A 23,070-nucleotide genomic window follows, 5' to 3' on the forward strand; every position below is an offset into this window, starting at 1 on the left:
AATACATGTTATACGTTATATACATATGACACATATGAATACATTACACACATACATTTTATGCCTATAGAAAAAGTTCTGAGAGTATATATACAAATAATTTGCAGTGGTAACCCTGTAGACTGGTAGGTAGAGCTTTTCATTAAAATCCATACTAAAAATTCTTTTAGCATGGGTTTTTACAAGTATATATAATACTTTTATTTTTTCAATACATTAAAATAAAGTAGAGGATGATAGGAAGCCTAAAATTAAAAGAGTGAAAGGAAACATGTAGTATGCATTAGAGCAAGCTCAAAATAAAATGAGAAATGACTAAAATCAATGTTATTGGAGAATAGTTACGTATAACTAAAAAGTAGTCATGTCATTAGTAATTATTAATTAATAGCTATAAAGAGTACTGATAGTAAATACCATTAATTGAGGATATATCATGTGATCATCACATTTTTATGTGCTTTATCAACATTATCCCATTTAACTAAACTAGCCCATCAGAGAGCTATTTTTCTCCCACAGCAGCATAACAAAGGCACAGGAGGTTAGGTCGTAAGGCTTGTAATTAGTAGAGTCAGCAGCACTACATTTAACTATGAAACCCAGGCCAAGCCCAAGATGGATTTAGTCTGGGTGGAGCTACCAAGGTCTTGGAATGGCTAAACTTTTCAGGTGCAGAATTTCTTAATCCTGCAGCATAAGACCTACTTCTAAGTTTAGAGACTATTAAGAGAGAAGAAAAAAAAAAGCCATCTTGCCTGAGCTTGTTTGTTAATATCAAGACTTTACTTGTGTTTGGCTTTAACTGAATGGGGATTTCCTGCATGTGGCTCACCTATCCAATAATTTGATCACGATCCTTTAGACGCTGGATTCTGGAGCTTGACAAAGGCATTGTTCTGAACTCAATTCCTGTGATAAGCCTGCCTTTTATAGCAAGTAGTTTCCACACATCAACACCCTGTATTTGGAAACTGGCCTTGGGCAGGAGGTAGCAAGGAATGAAAGAAAGCCAAATGTAATTATGGGATCTGTGCTAATAATTCTACTTATAGTTATTTAATATAGATATACTGATATAAATTTTATTCTGAGCATTTGAAACAGTACAATTTCAATATTTGTTTTCTACTTTCATACATAACCTAGGAGACCTATTTTAATCATACTAACTTTTTTTAAAAAATAAACTTTTGTAAGGTTATAGAGCTTCTCTCCATTTATCTGGTCCCCTGTTTACCCACATGTTGAAAGAGAGAAGACAGGTCAGTGGAAGAAGATATTAATTAGTTAAGTAGGCCAAATTAATGATGATTTCCTTCAGTGCATTCTTGTTGCATCAAGAGTATATAATTTATGTTATAATATATTTTACTGCACTTTACTTATTAACAATAAGAGCTGATACTGATTATATTTTGTAAGCAGTAAGTAAACATTATATTATAATTTTGATTGTGTTCACTAGCCTTTTCTTTCCTCTGTAGATTTATATTCTATATTTGACGAGGAGATTACTTTTTCAAACAGATGGTTTATAGGTTTAAGCACCCAGCTAGTGTGTGTTTTATATGTGTGTGTGGTTATTATTATTAGCATTTGTATTAATATTACTTCACAATATTTACAGGAGAGGAAAATCTTCTTCAAACGAGCTATTTTGAAAACCAGTATCTGCATGGGTTTCTCTTACATAGTCAACATTCTATGTTCCGTTGTATACATATCTGCCTGCTATACTTAGAAAACATTATTTTAGGTAGTTCAGGCTTGCTCACTGAATTAATGTTAATTAATGGCAATAATATTGACCTTGAACTTACCCTGGCATTGGTCCATTTACAGCAAGACTGTAAACCTGACGAGGATTTAGTAGATATTGAAATTTTCTGTAAATTCTAGACAGACAAAAATATGGAAGAAAAAAGTTTAGTGATAGAAAAGTTTAGTGACATTTTAAAATAAATAGCACCCCTGAATATTTTAATTATACATGACTATAATTATATGTATTTGGTAAATTTTACATTAATAATATTAGAAATATAAAACCTTAATAGGAATTAATGGTTCATTTGAGAAAAGAAGCCTAGTAGTCATTATAAAAGCAATAAGCTTATACATGAGAAAGAATGATATTTGCCTTCTAAATATGCATATACACTTAGAGTATTATCCTGCTTTTAAATATTATTTAGTTAATTAGATTTCAAGTAAATATTTTGAAAATATCAGTATTCAATTACTTAAATAACTTTTCTGAACAGATCCTTGTAAAACATATAAAATATTGAACCAATTAACAGAGTTGAAAACTATCCCACATACAAAATCTGATTATGCACTTTGTATGTATGCGAGCAAAGAAAGTGACCTCATCTGCCTAATTATTTCACAAAGACAATCAACTTGATCAGTCAGCTCATAAAAACTGCTAAACAGTTTCAATACTACATATTAAATAATTTCCTTTTTTTTCCTGAATGAAATCAAGCTCTGTGCAACAAATGCAACAGAAATTTTTCAAGCACAGATATAGCCAACAGGGCTGGAAGTCTTAGACAAAATAAAAGTGAAGGAATGTCTTTATATTTTTTATATTAATTTTATACACATGTAAATATGACTATATACAAGCATGGGCCAAAATGGGTTTAAAGGTGTTCATATGGAGAATACAAAATTAATAAATAATGCCACAAGATTAAAGTGTTTTGTGTACACACAACTGTAAACCTACTTTTGCCAAACCCCTGTATTTTACAAACACATTCCTGTAATGTTTACTAATAGAAACAGTCTAAATTAACTATGTAATATCTGCTTATATCCTCCCCACTCCCAAATATACAATAAACTTCACATTCTAAATCCTGATTAATTGGATTAACTAGTATATCAGGAAAGACGCTAGATTCATTCTCCTTTTTCCCAGCATCTGATCCTAATTGTGGATAAGCCTGTACTTTCTGAGTAATGTCTATCTAGCTAGGCCAATTCACTGCTTTAATCCAAGGTTTTATGTTCTCTCCATGAAACCTTGGAGATATTTAATCTATAAAAAGATTAAAAGTTCTATAACAATCATGCCTATCTAGCCCTGTTCTATACTGCTACTTTAGTACAGTGGTGTGGTGAGCATGATGGAAAGTTCCTATTAGAGTCAATTTATTTGTATTATAAAACATTTTATATGTCTCATCTTTTCCCACCCTCCCCTTAAATTTTAACCTCGCTGATTATCTTTCAGTCTTAACAAATACAACACACCATTTCACAAATCTTTCTTCTTTCACCTGGGAAACATTTACTTATATCAGAACCAACTCAAAAGCTTGTTCTTCTCTAAAGCCATTTCAGTGTTAAGGAATAGGTCGCAAAATCTCAGACATAGTTTGTAGCAATATTTTATCAGATACATCTCCCCAGGCAAGAGAAAAAGGAAACAAATAGGAGTACAACAAACTAAAAAATTTTTGCACAGTAAAGGAAACCATCAATGAAATAAAAAAGACAACTCACAGAATGGAAGAACACATTCACCAATACATCTGATAAGGGGTTAATATCTAAAATTTATAAAAAGCTTACAAAACTCAACACCAAAAAACCAAACAACCCAACTAAAAGATGAACAAAAGACCTAAATAGATGACACTCCAAAGAGCACATACAGATGGCCAATATACATATGGAAAGATGCTCAACGTCACTAATCATCAGAAAAATGCAAATTAAAATCACAACGAGATATCATCTCACACCTGTCAGAATGGCTGTCATCAGTAAATCAACAACCAAGAAGCGCTAAGGGATATAGAGAAAGGGAACCCTTTTGTACTGTCGGTAGGAATGCAGACTGGTGCAGCCACTGTGAAAAGCAGTATGGAGATACCATGAAAAATTAAAAATGGATCTATCTTTAGATCCAGCAATTCCACTTCTGAAAATACATCTGAGGGCACCTAAAACACTAATTCAAAAGGACATAAGCACACCTATGTTCATCACAGTATTATTTACAATCACCAAGATACAGAAGCAACCCAAGTATCCATCAGCAGATGAGTGTATAAAACAACCATGGGACATTTACACAACGAAATACTACTTGGTTGTAAAGAAGACGAAAGTTTTACCCTTTATGACAGCGTGGATGGACCTGGAAAGCATCTTGCTAAGTGAAATAAGCCAGTCAGAGAATTACAAGTACCATATGATTTCATATGTATGTGGAATCTAATGAACAAACTGAACTAACCAACAAAATAGAGACAAAAGAACCTGGGGTTGGTGCAGATTAGGGAATGGAGGGATTGAGCAAAAAGGAAAAAGAACTCATGGACGTGGACAACAGTGTGGTGACTGCAGGGGAGACGGTGGTATAAGGGGATTAAATGATAATAGAAAAACACAATAAAATATTTCAAACTAATAAAAAATAAATGGTTAACAAATCATTTCCAGTTTAGCATTTATCACATGGCATTGCAATGTATCTGCCCACGAGCCTGCTCCCCTGCGGGACTTGTTTTAGGTCTTTTATTCCCAGTACCTAGTAGACTTTGAATTAACTCAGGCATTATCTAAAGGATGATATGTGAGCACTTTCCCAATTGTTGGTTGGTATAGGATGCTTTGTTTGGATATACAATTCTGTGATGTTTTCCTACTTATCTAACATAACAAAATAAACAACAAAAGTATTTTGAAGGAAAACCCTGCCCTGGCTGGCATAGCTTAGTGGATTGAACATGGGCCTGCAATTCAAAGTATCGCCAGTTCGATTCCCAGTCTAGGGCACATGCCTGGGTTGCAGGCCAGGTCCCCAGTGGTGGGGCCTGTGAGAGGCCACCACACATTGATGTTTCTGTCCTTCTCTTTCTCTTTCCATTCCCCTCGCTCCAAAAATAAATAAAATCTTAAAAAAGAAAATCCTGAACAAAATCTACCTTTTTAAATAAAAGATGCCTCTCTTTGCATCCAAAATAGGTTATTTTAAAAACACTATTTACATTTTTTATTTGAATGATCCCTGTTCATGTATAAAGTACAAAACATAAGTGAGTGTGGGTATAGGTGCATTCAAATATTCTCCCATACCCATATTAAGTTTAATTAATTAGTTACATTACTAGATTGCATCTATATTTTTAGCTAAAAAAAACAATTTTTATGTACAGGAAAAGAGAAAGGCATATATTCCATGAAGAGTCCTATACATGATCAGTGTTACTTCAGTTTTAGGGAAATGGCTTTTTCCTTTGAAACATTTATTTATTTTTTTCATTTTGACACTCATGTCGAATTCTCAACATTAACTTAAGACTTCTGAATTTTTTTAAAGAATGCATGTTTTGTGAAGATAACTATAATATACTCAGCAGGCATACTATGAATTATAATGGAAAAATAATGTTAGCATTATTGTTTAATTACTATTTTGATCTCTGTAAGTGAAGCAACTATCTCGTTAATAAGGCATTATAAATACTTTTAATTATTAAGCCACTATTTATCGAAAATAATTTTGATCATATTAATAGACTTAAAATACAACTGTATATAGATAAAAGGGAAAAACTTTTAAGTAGACATAATATCTTTTTAATTGAAAAGTAAAGAACATTCCTTATTTCACTGAAGTGCAGCTAGAAGTTAAATGGTAAGGAAGAAATTTCATTCATGGAAACATTTTAACTACATTATTTGCTAAACCAGAAAGGTAATTTCTGGTTTATTATCATAATGTTTGTGTTAGTGTTTTTATTTAATTACTGATTTTTGGTTAGGATTAGTAAAAAGCTCTAGAAATTAAGGCAGGTACAACCACATTTTGTTTATGGCTACCTTCTTTAGAAGGATGTAAGAAGGAAATAAAGGGATTAAATAAGGGAATAAAGGGAATAAATAAGGGAATAAATCACATTTATTCCCCAATGTGATTTTCAGGCTTTTATTAAATATGATTTAATCATGAGCTCCTTCCAAAAATGAAAATTTTATGTTGTAGATGAGAATATTGAGATACCTGATAATGCTTCATTAGTATTCATATTAAATGTGTGTTTTCTTTGGGAAATATGGCATCGTGTTCGAATTCTATTCCTCATTACTGGTTAATGATTTACCTGAAGTCACCCTGTTGACCATTTAGAGAACCAATTTTATTTCAACATTATTTATGCAGGATGCTGTATGCAAAGCTCTTTGATAAGGGCTGGGATAATAGGTAGGGTAGAGAAAAATCAAATAACTGATTTATGATAAAAATGTTTATAAAAGGGCATTATTATACTAAAATTTCAATTATAAAAATAAGGAGAGATTAAACCAATATATTATATACACATGCTAGCATTATTTATCTCACATTAAAATAAGCCATGAGAAATAATATTTGCAAGTAGTTTTACACAATTTTAGTGAATCTTTTCACATAGATATGACATAGAAAATAAACATGACTTGAAAAAACATACCTTTCTCCTTGCTTCCCGCCACTTTTGGGGTTTACAAAAACTAAAAGCGGATGGGTACCAGGAACAGGAGTGATCTAAAAGAAAAGGCGGTTATGCAGACAAATTACACATGTAGATGGCAAAGATCCCTTGTTATTTCTACATCATGAAATACCAATTAGCAAATTCAAGAATATGGCTCTTTGTTTTTAAATGTGGATATCTACACACATAGATCTACATAGTAACTCTGTTAAATACGGTGAGATACACGTGTTTGTGTGTGTGCATATAAAATTCAAGGTCTGTCTGGAGAAAGCCCAACCACTGTTAATGTAACAAGAACAGTTTGTGTGACATTGATGTAACTAATCCAGCAGCCAAAGAGAACAGATTAGAATGCATGTGACTGAGCAACGATGACTTCACTGTCCTAGGTAGTGGGGGTGGGAGATGCCATTGAGTGAGCATGTGCATTGTCTGACCATCATACTCAAAATGACTGAGTAAAGCAATGAATCTGCATCAAATTTTGCATTGAGCTTGAACATTCCTTTGCAGAAACTATTCAAATGATTCAGAAGGCCACAACTATGGGCAACCGGTGATTGGCAGCTTCATTATGACAATGCACCCATTCATGCATCTCGCCTTGTGCAGAGTTCTTTTGCAAAACATCAAATCACCCCAAGTGACTCAGCAGCCTTACAGCTCAGATTCAGCACCCTGCAACTTCTGGCTTTTCCCAAAACTAAAACCACCTTGAATGGAAAGAGATTTCAGACTATCGGTGAGATTCAGGGAAATGCAATGGGGCAGCTGATGGCAGTTGGGAGAACTGTGTGAGGTCCCAAGGTGCCCACTTTGAAGGGGACTGAGGTGTCATTGCCCTATGTACAATGTTTCTTGTATCTTGTATCATCTTCAATAAATGTCCATAACCCAAAGAGACCTCAAAATGTAACCTAATTTGCCAGCACCTGGACATTGAATTTACAGCGTTTAGAACTGTGAGAAATAAATGTCTGTTGTTTACACCATCCATTCAATGGTATTTTCTTATAGCTTCCCAAGCTGATTAATAGAGTCTCCTGTAGAAACCCCAGGTGTGCTCTTTAACAATGAAGAGTGAGAGCTTCTAGTCATCATTCTCAAGACACCAGCATAGAATTTGATATTATGACCAGCATCCATCAGTGATCATGAGCTGACCTTGAACACGCACAGATGGAGGAAGGAAAAGACAGTATCAGTCCTGATGAAAATGTGGAGCTACCTTACTAGCCCTACTTCTGAAAGTCCTACTTCTGTACTTCATTTACACGAGAAAAAATTATGATTACCTTGTCTGAACCACTGTTATGTTTTCTTTGTTCCTTGTTGATTGCTGTTTCCCTGTTTAAATCTGCTTAATCTAATTGTAATGCATTTTTTCTTGGGAAAAGATCCATAGGGAAAAAGATTTGGATACAGATACAACCAGGCATAGAAGCTTTATCTTTTATCAAACTTATAAATATTTCCAATCCCTGAGTGAAGAACAGCAGAAACTTGATATCAAAGCCTATGAATAGTCCCTATATTTCATTTCATTTTATATTGTAATTCCCATTATTGAACATGGGCATCACCACTTTCAGTTAATCCTTTTGTAATGTAATAGTCTAAGGTAAAAAAAAATGTAGGTATTATTAGATGTGATATTTCAGTTAGTATATTCAGTTCATCTGCTTCCAGATCTTGTTCTTTAGAGCTATCTAAATCAGGTAATAACTAACTTCTACAATTCAAAATTGAGTCGAAGGGGACTAATTTGCATTGTATTACAAATCATATATATTTATAATTAAAGAAATGTAATTAAATGAAAGAAATACAGTTTTTTTAGTTTCTGAAACTTAGTGAATGTGATTTTCATAAATAACATTTTATAGAAATAAAAAATAATATTTTTATTTGACTTATTTTTATTTTTATATTTAAAAACAATTTCAAATATATGGAAAAGTTGAAAACACTGTAGAATTTTTTCCTGAACAATTTCAGAGTAAGCTGCCAAAATGACATTTCATCACTTTTGATTACATTAGAATTACCAACACACAAGAACATTTTTATGTAAATATAGCACTTCAAAATGAGAATAACATGATTCTGGACTTCTTTCTTTTGTTATAATAGCCATTATTAAGACAAATGTTGAAACTTGAATGGAGTCAGGATTAGATAGCACTAACATATCAAATTTATATTCAAGTTCACTAATTCTGTTTTGAACTAACTACATCTAATAGTCCTTAAAATGAAAAAATTTCAATTTTATGTTCATACGATAATTCCTTTTTCCCTTTAAGAAATTATTTATTAAGTGTTTATCTTCTTTCTTTTTATTGAATTTATTGGAGTGACATTGGTTAACGAAATTATATAGGTTTCAGATGCACAGTTTTACAACACATCCTCTGTACACTATATTTCGTTTTCACCACCCCAAGTCAAGTCTCCCTCCATTACCATATATCCCCACTTTATATTCTTCTACCTGCCCACCCCCTTTTCCCAGAAATCACCACATGGTTGTCTGTGTCCATAAGGTTTCACCCACTTTTTGTTTTTTGCTCAATAACTCTGAAATAAGATGCACAACTTAGTTATTTTGAAAACTGATTTACTGCCATCCTAAAGTATCATATCATTTTGCTAAAGATTTTGATAGAGGGAGAGGGGAAGACACAAACACAATACATAAAAACTGGTTATTTTAAAATTATTTGTTCCTGGAAGTAAATATTTATATATCCCTTAAAATAGTGGAACAGTATATAAAACATATGAAAGTCAAGTTGCTGTATTTGCATTATAAAAAAAAAATACCCTGAACCTGTTTTCCGTCTCACATCACCCACTACTGGACTTGAGGCATCTCTATAGAACGCTGGGCTTCTCAAAACAGTTTTTTAAGACACATTCACGTACAGTAATACAGTATACTCTAGAAAATATTAATAGCAGGATGAAGTATTCAAGAAAGATTTCATAGCATGTGTGGTACTTAAAAACCTTGAAGAATAATTATAAATTAGGTGGGAAAGGCATTCCTGAAGGAGAGAGTTCATACTAGATTATTCTCTATAGAGAATAGAGCTAATCAGATGAAATCTTACTCACATAAAGGAGTAATTTCTTATGGAAGATATTAAAGAACATGACTTTAGGGCCAGACTGATTTTGAATCCCTGTTCAACCTCTCCTCTCGACATATACCCCTCCCCTTAATGATCTCATTTTAAATGACAGCTTTAATTTTCATTAAAATGCCTTTCACATCCAAATTCTTATCTGTCTAGTGCCCTAAACTGTAGATTCACATATCTGTCTGCCTACTTGACATTTTCATTTTGATATCAAATGTCAGAAATTTCTCCTCAAACCTCTTCCACCCAGACCCTTCCTGATCTCTCGTCTTCAACTAAGTCAGACATCTTAGAGGTGTCCCTGACTTCTCACTTCTCATCTCGCCATCTTACAGAAAGTTATAGACAGCTACGATGCTTTGTCCTGACACTGCTTTTTTCATTTCAGTTTTGACATATCACTTATAAGCTAGCACTTTAAATGTATGGAGACAGAAACTTGCTTTAAAGCTTGTTGCAATACTCAAAGTATAGAGTAATAATTATGGACAGAGAGGGAGTTCAAATGGTACTGGAGAACTGATTATGAAACAGTCTACAGGCTTGAGGAGCCCAAAGTGGGCAAATGATGATGGACTCACACACACACACACACACACACACACACACACCTATCAAAGAAAGGGAATTCACTTTTATAAACGCACCATACAGTTGTGTATAGTACATATGTGATGTAGTTTGTCTTGTCGATTACAAGAATGAAATACTGCAAATAACAAAGACTAGGGATGGGGAGAAACAGTTGAGGTAGGAAAACATTGGATTACTTTTAAGTGTAAAGATCCCTCTTTGCCTTGTTTTAAGAATATTACGAACTAGACTTTTTGGTTCTTAAGTTATCCTTTCATTTGAAAAGTTTTCTCAAAGAATAATTAGGAACAAAGTAACTTTAGTTTAACATATTTTAAACAATCATTCTCATTTTCTATTTATTTGTTCAAATGTGGATAGCCATCTGTATTTTTACGTCTCCTTCACGCTAAGATATTGTAGCTTCAATTACATTTGATCATATATATTAGGTGTAAACCTAGGGTGTGAGCAATGACAAAGACAGAGTGCCTAACCACCTCTATTTGAAGTCCCCTAGGACTTGGGTTAATTAATGAGACTCATCCTAAGGTTATACATGATCTATTACTTCCTCTAATTAGAAATAATAATCCTGATCATTATGCTGGTTAGCTGGAAAGAAGTAAGATGAATGTGCTTAACTATGATTAATAGTCTCTTTTAAGCAGTGGAGATCTCTTCTGTCACTGAGTTATATGCAAACTGGGAAGCAACTCAATGCTTTTTTTATGATATATATTTTTAATATTCTAAAAATTAATTTCTGGCAGCTCTCTGCACCTTTCTGATTTAAAAACACTGTATTATTTTAAAATTGATTACCACAATAAAAATTAGTTCTTTTTTGTTTTGCATGAAAAAGATAAACAAGAATTTAATCTTTCACCTTTTTAAATATTTTCTCCAAAATTCTGTGAACACCTATGTGTATCATATGTCATCCCATTCCACTGACGTAAAACAGACGAGATGATTCTATACCAAATACTGAAAATTCAAAAAGTTACAGTGATGATGATTACATGAAGTGATAGTCATTCACGACTGTTTAGTAAGGGCTGATGGCCATCCTTTGCTCACTGGCAACTCTCCCTGGCACTTCTGTGTGTGCCACGGAAAGCCCGAAAGTTGCTGGGGAGAGGAGAGATGAAACCCATCCACATAAAAGGTTCATCATCTCCTGTTTTTAGTGTGATTGATTTAGTCGGAATAAGGTGGAATATTCTTCATTTTGTGGAACAGAAAGGAAAATTCAACGTATTCATGACACAGTTTAAAATACTATGCACATTCATAGTCTGAGTAAAGTCTGATTATTCAAACCTTAAGTAACTGAGATGAAAACACTTATAATTCTAGTACATAGTTTTATTTTTAAACATGCAACAGTATAAAAGTAAATAAAATAAAAAAGGTGGTCAGAAATTTAGCATTTATATACCTGCTAAAATTTCTTAGCCAAGGAGATAGTGCACCTTAAAGGCAAAACACAGAAACTCTGAGTCAGATGGTCCTCATTCAAAACTTAGTTTTGCTGATGACTAACTCCAAGACCCTGAAAATAAGTTTAATTTTGAACACCAATGTGCTCATTTTTAACATAGTAATAATAATGATATTTTTCATATGAATATTGTGGATAACTAAGAACTAATATTTACCTCATATGTGTATATGGAAAATTCACTTAACATGTATAAAATATTACTATAGTGCCTAGCGAAAACTATTTAACAAACAATGCATGTTTCCCTTTTACACTGAGAAGTGCCCTTTTACACTGAGAAGTGAAACACACTTAAATTTTAAAATTTGGTTTCCCTGCCACTATTTTTAGAGCTCAGAGTGAGTAAAGATACAAATTAATAAATATTTTCAATTGACATACCAAATTTACAAATGTTGAATGAAATTTCTAAACACACAGATGACCTCCGCAAAGTGTACATCCTGTTTTCCTCTTATGATAATTAACTTTGATGCTCTCTATCGAATGTAGTAATTTTGTCATTCAGAACTTCCTTTTTTATTTAAATTTATTAATTCATAATTGATTTTCCATTTATAATGTGTTTTATTAGATCAAAACAAAACAATAACCTAGATGTCCATATTTTTTAAATTATTAAATTTTCAATGAGTTTTTCAAAATAATAATGAAACAATTATTTAAGCAACTACTGTGTGCTCTGAACTGTGCTTTCAAATGATGGACTATGAAAGATATACTCCGCCCTGACTGGCATAGCGCAGTGGATTGAGCGCGGGCCTGCGAACCAAAGGATCGAGGTTTGATTCCCAGTCAGGGCACATGCCTGGATTTCAGGCCAGATCCCAGCAGGGGATGCATGAGAGGCAACCACACATTGATATTTCTTTCCCTCTCTCCTTCCCTTCCCCTCTAAAGATAAATAAGTAAAATAAAAGAAAGATATACTTCATAGTGTCACAGATAAAATAATAAATGAAACAAAAAGATACAATATAATGTATATTGAGTGCGAGTGTGTGATGTATATCTTTCTGTGGTAGATGGCTGGAAAGTTTGCCTGGAGAACATGAAACTTACAGCATATTCTTAAGGAGAGAAACATATAGGTAGGAAAAAAACTTCACAATTTTATAGAATAAGCCTTCATTGATTTTTTTCATATTGGAGTGAGAAACAGAGGCAAAATAAAATATATTTAATTCAATGTACAGAATATTCTAAAAAACAGATTGAAAGAAATCTTCTTTCTGATGTCAGAGACCCTGAGGGTACTTAAAGAAGTTCTTTAAGTACTAAAAACATGATATTGAGTTACCTATTTTTACTTACATTGGAAATATCTTTGAGATTTCAATTTTGACTTAAAACTTTAGAAAATAAATATGATAATAAGTTCATCATTTTTTTTACTTATTTAGAAACAAAAGTATTCACATAACTAGAGTTCATTTTATTCTTCCCAAAGACCTATTTTGCCATGAAAATGACTCTTCTAAATGTATACACTAATATGGAAAACATATACTTATGAACAAAAATACATATATAAATAATAAATGTGTATTTAGTAATAAGTAATAATAATTGAAAAAACTTAGGATTGGCAGACCCCTTTCCAAACTGAATTTAAGTGAATGCAACTTCATAAATGGTTAATCTAACCAGAATGTCACTCTCTCAATCAACTACAATACTAATGTCTTAATAAAGTAATAAAGATTTTTCTGAAGTAATCTGCTAAGCTAATCTTTACATTAAATGAATGTGTTGATACCTTGGCATACATCCCCTCTAAGAGCACAGGAGTAACAAACAGGAAAACTACTAAAATTTACATTAAAAAGATCGTACCTGTAGACCTTGCCCGTCCACAGTAACTGAGTTGGCTCTTTGCATCTTGTTCTTGTCAGTCCCTTTGTTCGGCTGCTGGGAGCTGCCCTTTTCCTTTTTCACTGTTGCTTGTCTTTCCTGTAAGGAAAAAAGACCCCCCAAAACTCTTTTATAAAATGTTGAATCATTTTATTATAAGGGTCACAGTATAGAAGAGTCTCATGGGTAATTTGGGCCCAAATTCCTAATGACTAATATGAAAGCTGTCACTTTGAACTGGTGTATATATGTGTATACACACACACACACACACACACACATATGACAAGTGCATAATCAAAACATTCACTAAAGAAAGGGTATGAAAGAAAACCAACTTGTATTATCCTTAGGGGGTCAACTCTAACTTTTGATAGAGTCAAAACTTATGACTGTAACTTATGACTATCAAAAGTTATTAAGAACCACTGAAGCTATTCTTTTCATAAAAATGGTAAAGAAATAATATAGAATTACAAATTAAATATTGGCACTGAGTCCTGAAAATACTGCTTACATATACAGGCAATATTAAAAATGAATACATGATGGAGCTTTAAGCTACTATAAAGCTACTATCAAGGATATGAACCTTAAACCTCACATTCCACCCCAGCCAATCCCTCTGTTCTCCTTCATGCACAAAGTTTGTTATAGTTGTCTGCTCCCTATTTCTATGTCCTCTTCTCTCTCTCTTCAACTCAACCTCATAAATGTTACCATCATTAATTCACAAATCAGCGTATATTAAACTCGCCAATGACCTCATCATCACACCTGTTGCTCAGTCTTCCCTATCTCAACTTTCAAGCAGCACCGGACATAAGTAATGTCTTCTTCCCTCTTGAAAGCTTGCTGCTCTGGGAGTCCAGGACATAGCTTTCTCTTAGCAATCTTCTTATTTCACCAACTGTGCCCTTGTGGTCTCACTGTTGGTCCCTCCTCCAGGCTCATGTTCTTTAACACTTAACCTCTGCCATGGACCTCTCACCTTTACCAACTACACTCACACCCTAAGTGACTTCATTTAATCCAAGGCTTTCCATTTTAATCCTAGGATGAAGACTTCTAAATATTTCCCATTCAGATTGCTCCCTTGAAACTTACTACCTGTATAGAAATGCCCTTTCTAGCTGTCCACACGAGTATCTAAAATGTATATGAATCCCAAAATTATTTTAATTTCAGCCTAGCCACTTTGAAAATAAATTGCATTCTAGACAATAACTCACCACCCCCATCATTATATGATATGAGCCACGGTAATGTTATCTGACTGAATAATATAACAGTGACTGAACGGGTCCTTTGGATTCCAACTTGGGCTCCCCACACTCAGTTCTCTCCTTCCTTCACCCCCCTCCAGCTGCACCTACCTCCTCACTGTGCCATAACCGCATCATGCTCTTCCTTCAGGCTCCTACTGTCACGGCACGCTCCTGGAAAGCTCTTATTTCTACATCCCCGGGTCTTGCTCCTCACTTACTTCACATTTCTGGTCAAATGTCAGGAATGCTTCTCTATTCACTGCAGCCTTTGTGTGTGTGTGTGTAAGTTAATACAGCCTGATATGTCTGTTAAATTTGTTTAATACTGGTCTTCCTCTACTTTAATCAAAAGCTTCATAAGTGAAAGAATGAAGAAATATATACATTTTAGCATTATAAAAACAAAAAAAGGAAGTGTCTAAAGCATTATTTTGAGAAATACTTTTGACCTTGTCTAGGCTGGGTGGGAACAGTCGCCCTGATCAATAAGCAGTGTTGTCCTCGTGCGTTTAAATGCTCCAGTGCCGCTTTCTTATCGCTTACTCAGGTATTGATGTCTTAGTTTTTGTATTTGCCGTTTTAGAGTACAACTTAGCTTCCTGTGGTTTAGGAAAATATTTTTCAGTAGACTTAAAAGTAAAACCCTATTAAAAGATACATCAGGGACAGATGAATCAGGAAACTTCTTGAACCAAAATAAATGTTAATCAGAACAGTCCATCTACTTTGCAGTTTCAGGTGCAAAATTTTTTTTAAAGTATATATATATATATATATATACACACATATACACATACATATATACATATATATGTATGGCTGAAAATTGGTATATATATATATATATATATTTGTGTATGTGACTAAAAACAGATGGTACAATAGAATTTCTGAAGTTCAAATTCTTTGGAAAATGATGTATTTACAGATAAACATAATTTCTGATAAAAATCAACATTTTAAAAGATTAATCATGCTTTATAGGATTACAAATTATAATTTTGTCCATAAAAGTTTAGTATAATGTTCAGAAAGAATGAATTACATGATGAGGTTTGGGACAAAAGAGCCTGAGATGAATCCCATCTCTGCTACTTAAGTATTATGTAACCTCAGAGAACTTATTCTTTCTCAAAAGGAAGGTAGTAAATAATGCCTATTTCTCTAAGTGTTTCAAGATTAATAGAAAATGTACGAACTCCTAACATTGTGCCTGTATTAGAGTATGTGCTCAATAAATGAAACTTGTTAGGAATAATATAAAATGAGTTGGTTCTACCATGGAGGGGTTCATTAATACTACCTTTATGAAAAGTGTTTTTATACTTACAAATGCATATATATACATAGCACTAGTTACATTAACATCTGTTTAAACAAGTGAAGACCAAGATCAGTCTACATATGAAAACCCATAGTTTGTATTAAAAGTTCAAAAATGAAATAAAGTTGGTGAGTATATAAACAACTTCATCTTCAGTAATTTTTTTTAGGTTTGCACTCTAAATCACAAAATAAATTTGTTATAATTAAGAAAATATTGTTGTGCCAGGTAAATTATCCCAGATATAAAAAGACTTGGAAAATTATTGTTTTAATCAATAGAAATTATTCAAACACTGAAAAGAGCTACTCTAAGAAAACCATGAAAGAATATAGAACATATAACTACAAAATACAAAACACAGTTATTGATATTTAAGTGTTTTCAAATATCAATCATTTGTGTTTGCTAGACAGACATTTTAAATATAGAATTCAATGTTTCGTGATCCTTGGACTCCACAAGTCGCAAACAGATTGTAACTAGGGAATATATTGTATTACAATTCCAAAGAATAATCACCATAATGAACACAGAAGAAAAGCTGAACAGACCATTCACAGAACACAGAAAGATGAAATAAATGAAATAAAAAGACCTCACTTTAAATACGTGCTCTAAAAAATATTTTTCTGTATCATGCTGGTTCTCAGATGTTTTTAGTATTTGTGTGTGGCTGACAACTGCTTTCACAAAAGGGATGTTTACCACAAACCTTAAGCCTGCTGTTATCGATCATCCACAAACTACAAGCAGCAAGTGATGATTACCTCAAGAACAGGGTTTTCTTCTTTTTGTCCAATCTCAGCATGAGATACAAGCAGCAGCAAAGCACCACCATTGGTACAAAGCACCAAAGAAGGGGAGGGGGACACTCTGCTGCCAACAGCATCTTTCAAAGGAATCCTGCCACTTACTTTCTCTGCTAGTTCACCAATTGCTTGAATGGAGACATAGCCCTTTTGGCCCCTAGGGCTAGGCCACAAAAATTTCCCAGAAACTCTAGAATTTAACCAAAAGTAACACTGGGACATTCTTAATATAAAAATCTCTCTGAGGCAAAAGTGTCACCATATCATTGAGACTTATAAGGGTTAGCAGCTCTGAGAAACCAATTTATTGACAGCCACAAAGCTATACCTTTGTTAAGTGTGACTTTACTGTGGAATTTGAACATTTCTCTGCCCAGAGAAACGCATTCATTTCAAAAATGGCAAAGACTGTAAATTTTTGGGCAAGTGATCTACTCACTGTTGAACTCATCTATAAAAGGAAAGCTTCGTGTAATGATACATTAAATACTGGCATAAAATCAACAGTACATGCAATAATTTTTAAATAAAAAATGTTATAGTTTATAATTAAGTTTAAAACAAGTAAGATGCCAAAAGAACATATATGCATAATCGATAGACACAGACAAGGGTGTGGTGATGGCCAGAAAGAAATGGGGTGGGGGGCAGGGGGTGGGGCAGAGGGAGGGAAATGAGGATATCTGTAACGGTGTCAACAATAAAAATAAAGCTAAAAAAGTATACTATGCATTAAAGCAAACGTACATTTTCAAAGGAGTTAAATATGGATGCCCTGAAGGCCCATGAGGAAATCCTTTAATTTGGACTGCTTACTGGCAAATGGTACTGAGATTCTAAAGTTGTATGTGCATGTATGTGCCTCAACTCCACTCCTGCTCCATTCCTTTCATAAAACCGTACTGACCAATGCCCCAGGAAACCTAAGGTCAAAAGCAAGGAGGCAGCTTTCTTGTATGGACACATTATCACTTCTTTCTACATGTTATGTTCAATAACCAACCTGGTCATTTCTGTGTGGTACCCAATCTGCGTATGCCAGTTCCAAGTAGAATTTATCTTGCTTTTGTAACCAGGTAAGTTAATTATTTCTCATGCCATTGGATTATGTGTATAAAGTGAGTTATTTCTCTAAACTACTTGCATTATTTGGAAAGAGAGACTAGTATCAGGTGTATGTGTGCATGTCTGTTTGTAGGAGGTCGGGTCAACTTGGGTTTGGACACAATCGACTATAAAAACATGGAGAATTAGTAATAACAAGTAAAGGATTTTATTTTTTTAATATTTTATTTATTTATCTTTAGAGGGGAAGGGAAGGAGAGAGGAAGAGAAACATCAATGTATGGTTGCTTCTCGTGTATCCCCTGCTGGGAACTGGCCCCTGCTGGGAACTGGCCTGCAACCCAGGTATGTGCCCTGACTGAGAATCAAACCGCGATCGTCTGGTTCACAGGTCCACACTCAATCCACTGAGCTACACCAGCCAGGGCTAAAAAATAAAGGGTTTTAAATACCACTTGTTCCACAGATATCCTTAAGTTTTGGTTATACTTTAAAACAACTGAATGGGTCTTGGCTGGTATGGTTCAGTGGATTGAGCACGGGTCTGCAAACAGAAGGGTTGTGGGTTCAATTCCCAGTCAGTGCACATGCCTGGGTTTGTGGGCCTGGTCCCCAGTTGGGGGTGTGCAAGAGGCAACCCATCGAAGTATCTCTGGTACATCATCAATGTTCCTCTCCCTCTTTCCCCCTCTTCCTCTCTCTCTAAAAGATAAATTAAAATCTTTTAAAAAATCTGAACAGAATTAGAAACAATTGCTTTCATTAATATACAAATACCCTTAGACCAAATAGGAATGTTTTTGTTTGACTTTAAAACAATTGATAATTGAAATTTATGGGTGAGTAAATGGGGGATAAAAGCCATTTCCAAATAGTAGCTATGCCCTCATAGAAAAGGCCTTTATCCTGTCAAAAGTGTAGTCAATTAATATCCATTTATATAACATGAGTATAATGTTGAAGGTATGCATATATCTTTCCATAAATTTTCTTACCTACACTTTAACCACTTTTTCCATTAATCAACAGGCAATTGTTTCTGAGGGTGGAGCACTGGGGTCTGTCTCTCTCTCTGCCTGTGTGTCTCTGGGTATCTCTGTGAGTGTGCGTATTCACACACTCATTTATATTGCTACACATGGGCTCAAGAAAAATTCTGGAAAAATACAGTTGAAATGAACCCACACAATGATGTTAAAGGATAGCAATATTTTTTTAAGATTGCATTTATTTATTTTCAGAGACAGGGAAATGAGGGAGAAAGAGAGGGAAAGAAATATGGATTGGTTGCCTCTTGTAGGCCCCCAGCTGGGGACCTGGCCAGAAACCTAAGCATGTGCCCTGAATGAAAATTGCCTTTTTTGTGCAATTATTTTATTCTCTAAATAAATTCATACTTAGATGGTTATTCAAATATTATAAATAATAATTTTAATAAGAAGTAGATTCAAATTATCATTGTAAGGAAATGATGCCACTTGAGCATAATCCTTTAGAGACAGTAACAATTGAATTTTTGTCACAGAATAATATGGAGGTTTTGCTTCATTAATGCATGGTAAAGCTAATACTTCACTGAAATCAAATGTAGAGCCCTTCCTGGGTGGCTCAGTTGGTTAGAGCATCATCCCAGTGTGCCAAGGGTGTGGGTTCGATCCCCAGCCAGGGTATATGCAAGACTCATTCGGAGAATACGTAAATAAGTGGAACAGCAAATCAATGTTTCTCACCATCTCTCTCTTTCAATATTTAAAAAAAAGAAAAATATAACAATGCCTACATTTATTTTCTAAACAAGTCACTTATCCTGTGACTGTATTTGATTAGCATGACTTTCTATATGACGTCATATGCTAAACGATTAATTAATGCAGGTGTACTGTTTTTTACAGCGATGGACACTTGAAAAGGGGCAAAGTTTCTCAACATACTATCAGTGAAAGCTATATTTTAATGGCTCAGAGGATCTGTTTTAGGTTTAATGTATTTATATTTTAACTTGACAAGTGGTAATGATGCTATCCTTGTATGCTGGTCTTAGTCAAAACTCTTTGCAAAGTAACCTTTATTTAGCTCTATATACTTTGTTTCATGTGACTTCTTGTTTTTCTAATGTTGGTCACAAATGTAGATTGGAAATGCTTTGAGTCTATCCCATCATGAAAATCTAAAGATCCCTAAGGACATGAGAAAAAATAAAATATACAAATTAACGTTAATGGTCACTAAGACAACCCAACATGTTTTTATAGCACGAGAGGTATAATGACCTATAATTGCAATTGTGAAAACCTTTTTGGCTTACGCACCTCAGGGACTGAACCTCCTGAAGTGGGCAGAGTCTGTTGAAAAAGAGAAGTTCATATTAAAGCTGAAAAAAAGGTCAAACTGAAAACAAATATAAGTGAAGATTCTTATATCACTATTCTCATGTGAAATAAGTGAATAAACATCAAATGCAGTTTCTGGTCATAGTTTTTTGCTTACATTCACTCATTGCATAAATATCTTTTCACAAAATAAAGGAATGCTCTAATTCAGAGTTGGCTAGGTTGTGGAATGGCTTATCCAAAATACAATTTCATCCACCCAAAACAAACTGGATGACACCTTTGGCCTGCTCCATTCACTTCTTTACAACAACACTTACACATTACATTTATATTTTGAAATACAAACTCCTCTCCAAGTTCCATTATCCATTATGAATAACCCTTACTCATTTTGAAGTCACATGTTTGCCCAGCCCACTTTTCCACCTTCCAATCCATCTCTCACTCCTTCCTAAAAATACTCAGTGTCTTTTTTATGTAGATATAGCTGATGAGGATGATTTTATTTTGCCATTCTCTAAAAATGAAGGGAGTATTAATATTAGTAAAAAACAAAAATGTAATTAAATAAAAAGCAAGATTTTACTCGAAAGTAATTTTTTTAAATGAGGGTAACTACACTGAAGCTAGATTTCATGAGACTGTATCTTCAATGACCCACCACCCCTCCTTTTCTGAGTCACATTGGAAAGGTAATTCCCAAATCCCATGTCCTATGAGACTTAGAACACATTTGGAAGAATTTTCAACACTCATAATGCCAGATAAAAGTTTCCTAAAGTTGGGGCTGAAGGAAGGAAAGTAAGAAAATTGGATAAGTAGCTGGCAGTTGTTAGATATCTTAAAAAAGAAGAAGAGGGGGATATATTCTAGTTTTCTCCCCAGGACCAAGCTTTGTGAGGACTCTGGGTAGATCCCCAAAATGGGTCTGAGACGTCTAAGAACATGGGTCTTAGTTGGCATGTTTACCAGACAGAACTTTGGGAAGGCAGCAAGAACCAAAAGAGTAATTAGCTACTTCTGAGGTAAGTGAGGCCTCACACAACTTCACAGATGATCTGCATAGAGATGGATTAGAAGGATCCAAGACACCCAAAAGTGGACCACAAGGAGAAGGAGTCTAAGACAGCCCCAGAGAAAATGGAGGTGTCCAGGAATACAACTTTGTTTCAAAGATGTTTATATAAGTAAAAATAAATGGCAGGTGCAGATTTTTAGTCAAACAAAATAATAAAGCCTGTTTAAAATAACCTTGATTTTACTATCCCACTTGCAGGAGAACCCTGTGGAAATAATTGCTGTTGTTTCTCAGATGAATTGACATAAGATTTGGAAGAACGTTCATGGAAAGCTTTCGGATTTCAGTATATTTGACTGAATATACTTCAATCCAAGTCCGTCTACATACCCTTCAGGCAATGGGTGATGGGGAAAATATTTGTACTAGTTTCAGTTTAGGCCTTCTTAAAGCTCCTTGTCAGCCTACTATTCTTCATCTTTCTCAGCTTTTGGTTGAAGCTTAGATCTGAATAAACACTTTATAGACGTGAATACATACTTCCATCTTTATTATAATATATAAATGTTTCTTCTTCCTCAAATCCATAGTTAAGTGACTTATACTATGATTCCTTACCTATCTAACGCCGTGGCCCCAGGGATACCCAGAGACTCTCAAGAGATCAAACTGAGACACCCATTGGGCAACCTCTAGAGCATAAGTCACAGGTCCCTTCTTCCTCTGAAAGAGTTTGTTAACTACACATAAGTCTGCACAAAGCCAAGTAAAAAGATTGTAGTTTTGTCCAAGGTTCAGCATAACAACCAACTGCAATCCTACCTTTAACTGGAACCTAATCAACAAAAGAAAAAAGCAAGCAAAATAGAACCAGAGACATTGAAATTAAGGACAATCTGACAGAAACCAGAGGAGAGGTGGGAGGGGATAATGGGGAGAAGGGTTTTCAGGAACTACTATAAAGGACACATGGACAAAACCAAGAGAGGTAGGAACAAGGGAGGGAGGTGGGTTTGGCTGGGGTGGGGGGAGGGTAGGGGGTAAATACAGACAACTTTAATTGAACCACAATAAAATAATTTTTAAAAATTTAAGTAGATTTTATCCATACCACCTCTACAACAATACCTCCATAAAAACATCAAAGACATTTTAAAGATAGTTGTGGGCATTTGAATATACACAAGAATCATTGCTGCTATTCTACAGTGTGATAATAATATTGTAATTGCATAGAAATTTTTCTTTAATCTTAGAAAATGCCTGGTGGAATATTTGGAGATTTACCGTCAAAATACCTGCAATTTGCCTTTCAAAAGATTCAACTTAATAAAATACATATTATGTATGTATTGCTGTAAAAATGTGTATACAAGCACACATATATTCATACACACACACACACACATATATATATATATGTGTGTGTGTGTGTGTGTGTACACACAATTGATGGATATAGGTTAGGAGTTTCCAGTATTTGTGCAACCCAATGCCACAAAAAGCAAAGACTGCGTAGGCCTTGTTGGATAATGAAAATCCCATTTAAGGCACCCCCCAACACACTAGAGGATGAAATTGAACCCTAGCAGGCACTCTGTTAGCACTTGTGTAGGGAATTGTAATTTACAGATATTCATGTCAGCAGGCTTCCTCCT

The 23,070-nt window shown here is 34.2% G+C and overlaps 1 protein-coding gene across 1 annotated transcript in view; it reads right to left on the reverse strand.

Moving 5' to 3' along the window:
• The window catches only part of DGKB (diacylglycerol kinase beta), a 610,815-nt gene that overhangs the window by 378,763 nt on the left and 208,982 nt on the right, over positions 1 to 23,070 (reverse strand). Inside the window, exons 14-17 of the mRNA XM_037056254.1 lie at positions 20,371 to 20,403; positions 13,575 to 13,691; positions 6,483 to 6,556; positions 1,824 to 1,898 (exon numbers count right to left, since the gene is read on the reverse strand). Coding sequence (XP_036912149.1) covers positions 1,824 to 1,898; positions 6,483 to 6,556; positions 13,575 to 13,691; positions 20,371 to 20,403 — 299 coding nt within the window. The remainder of the gene's footprint in view (positions 1 to 1,823; positions 1,899 to 6,482; positions 6,557 to 13,574; positions 13,692 to 20,370; positions 20,404 to 23,070) is intronic.

The sequence above is a fragment of the Sturnira hondurensis genome, unplaced genomic scaffold, assembly GCF_014824575.4.
Source record: "Sturnira hondurensis isolate 20B ecotype Veracruz unplaced genomic scaffold, ASM1482457v3 Scaffold0008897, whole genome shotgun sequence".
NCBI lineage: Eukaryota > Metazoa > Chordata > Mammalia > Chiroptera > Phyllostomidae > Sturnira > Sturnira hondurensis.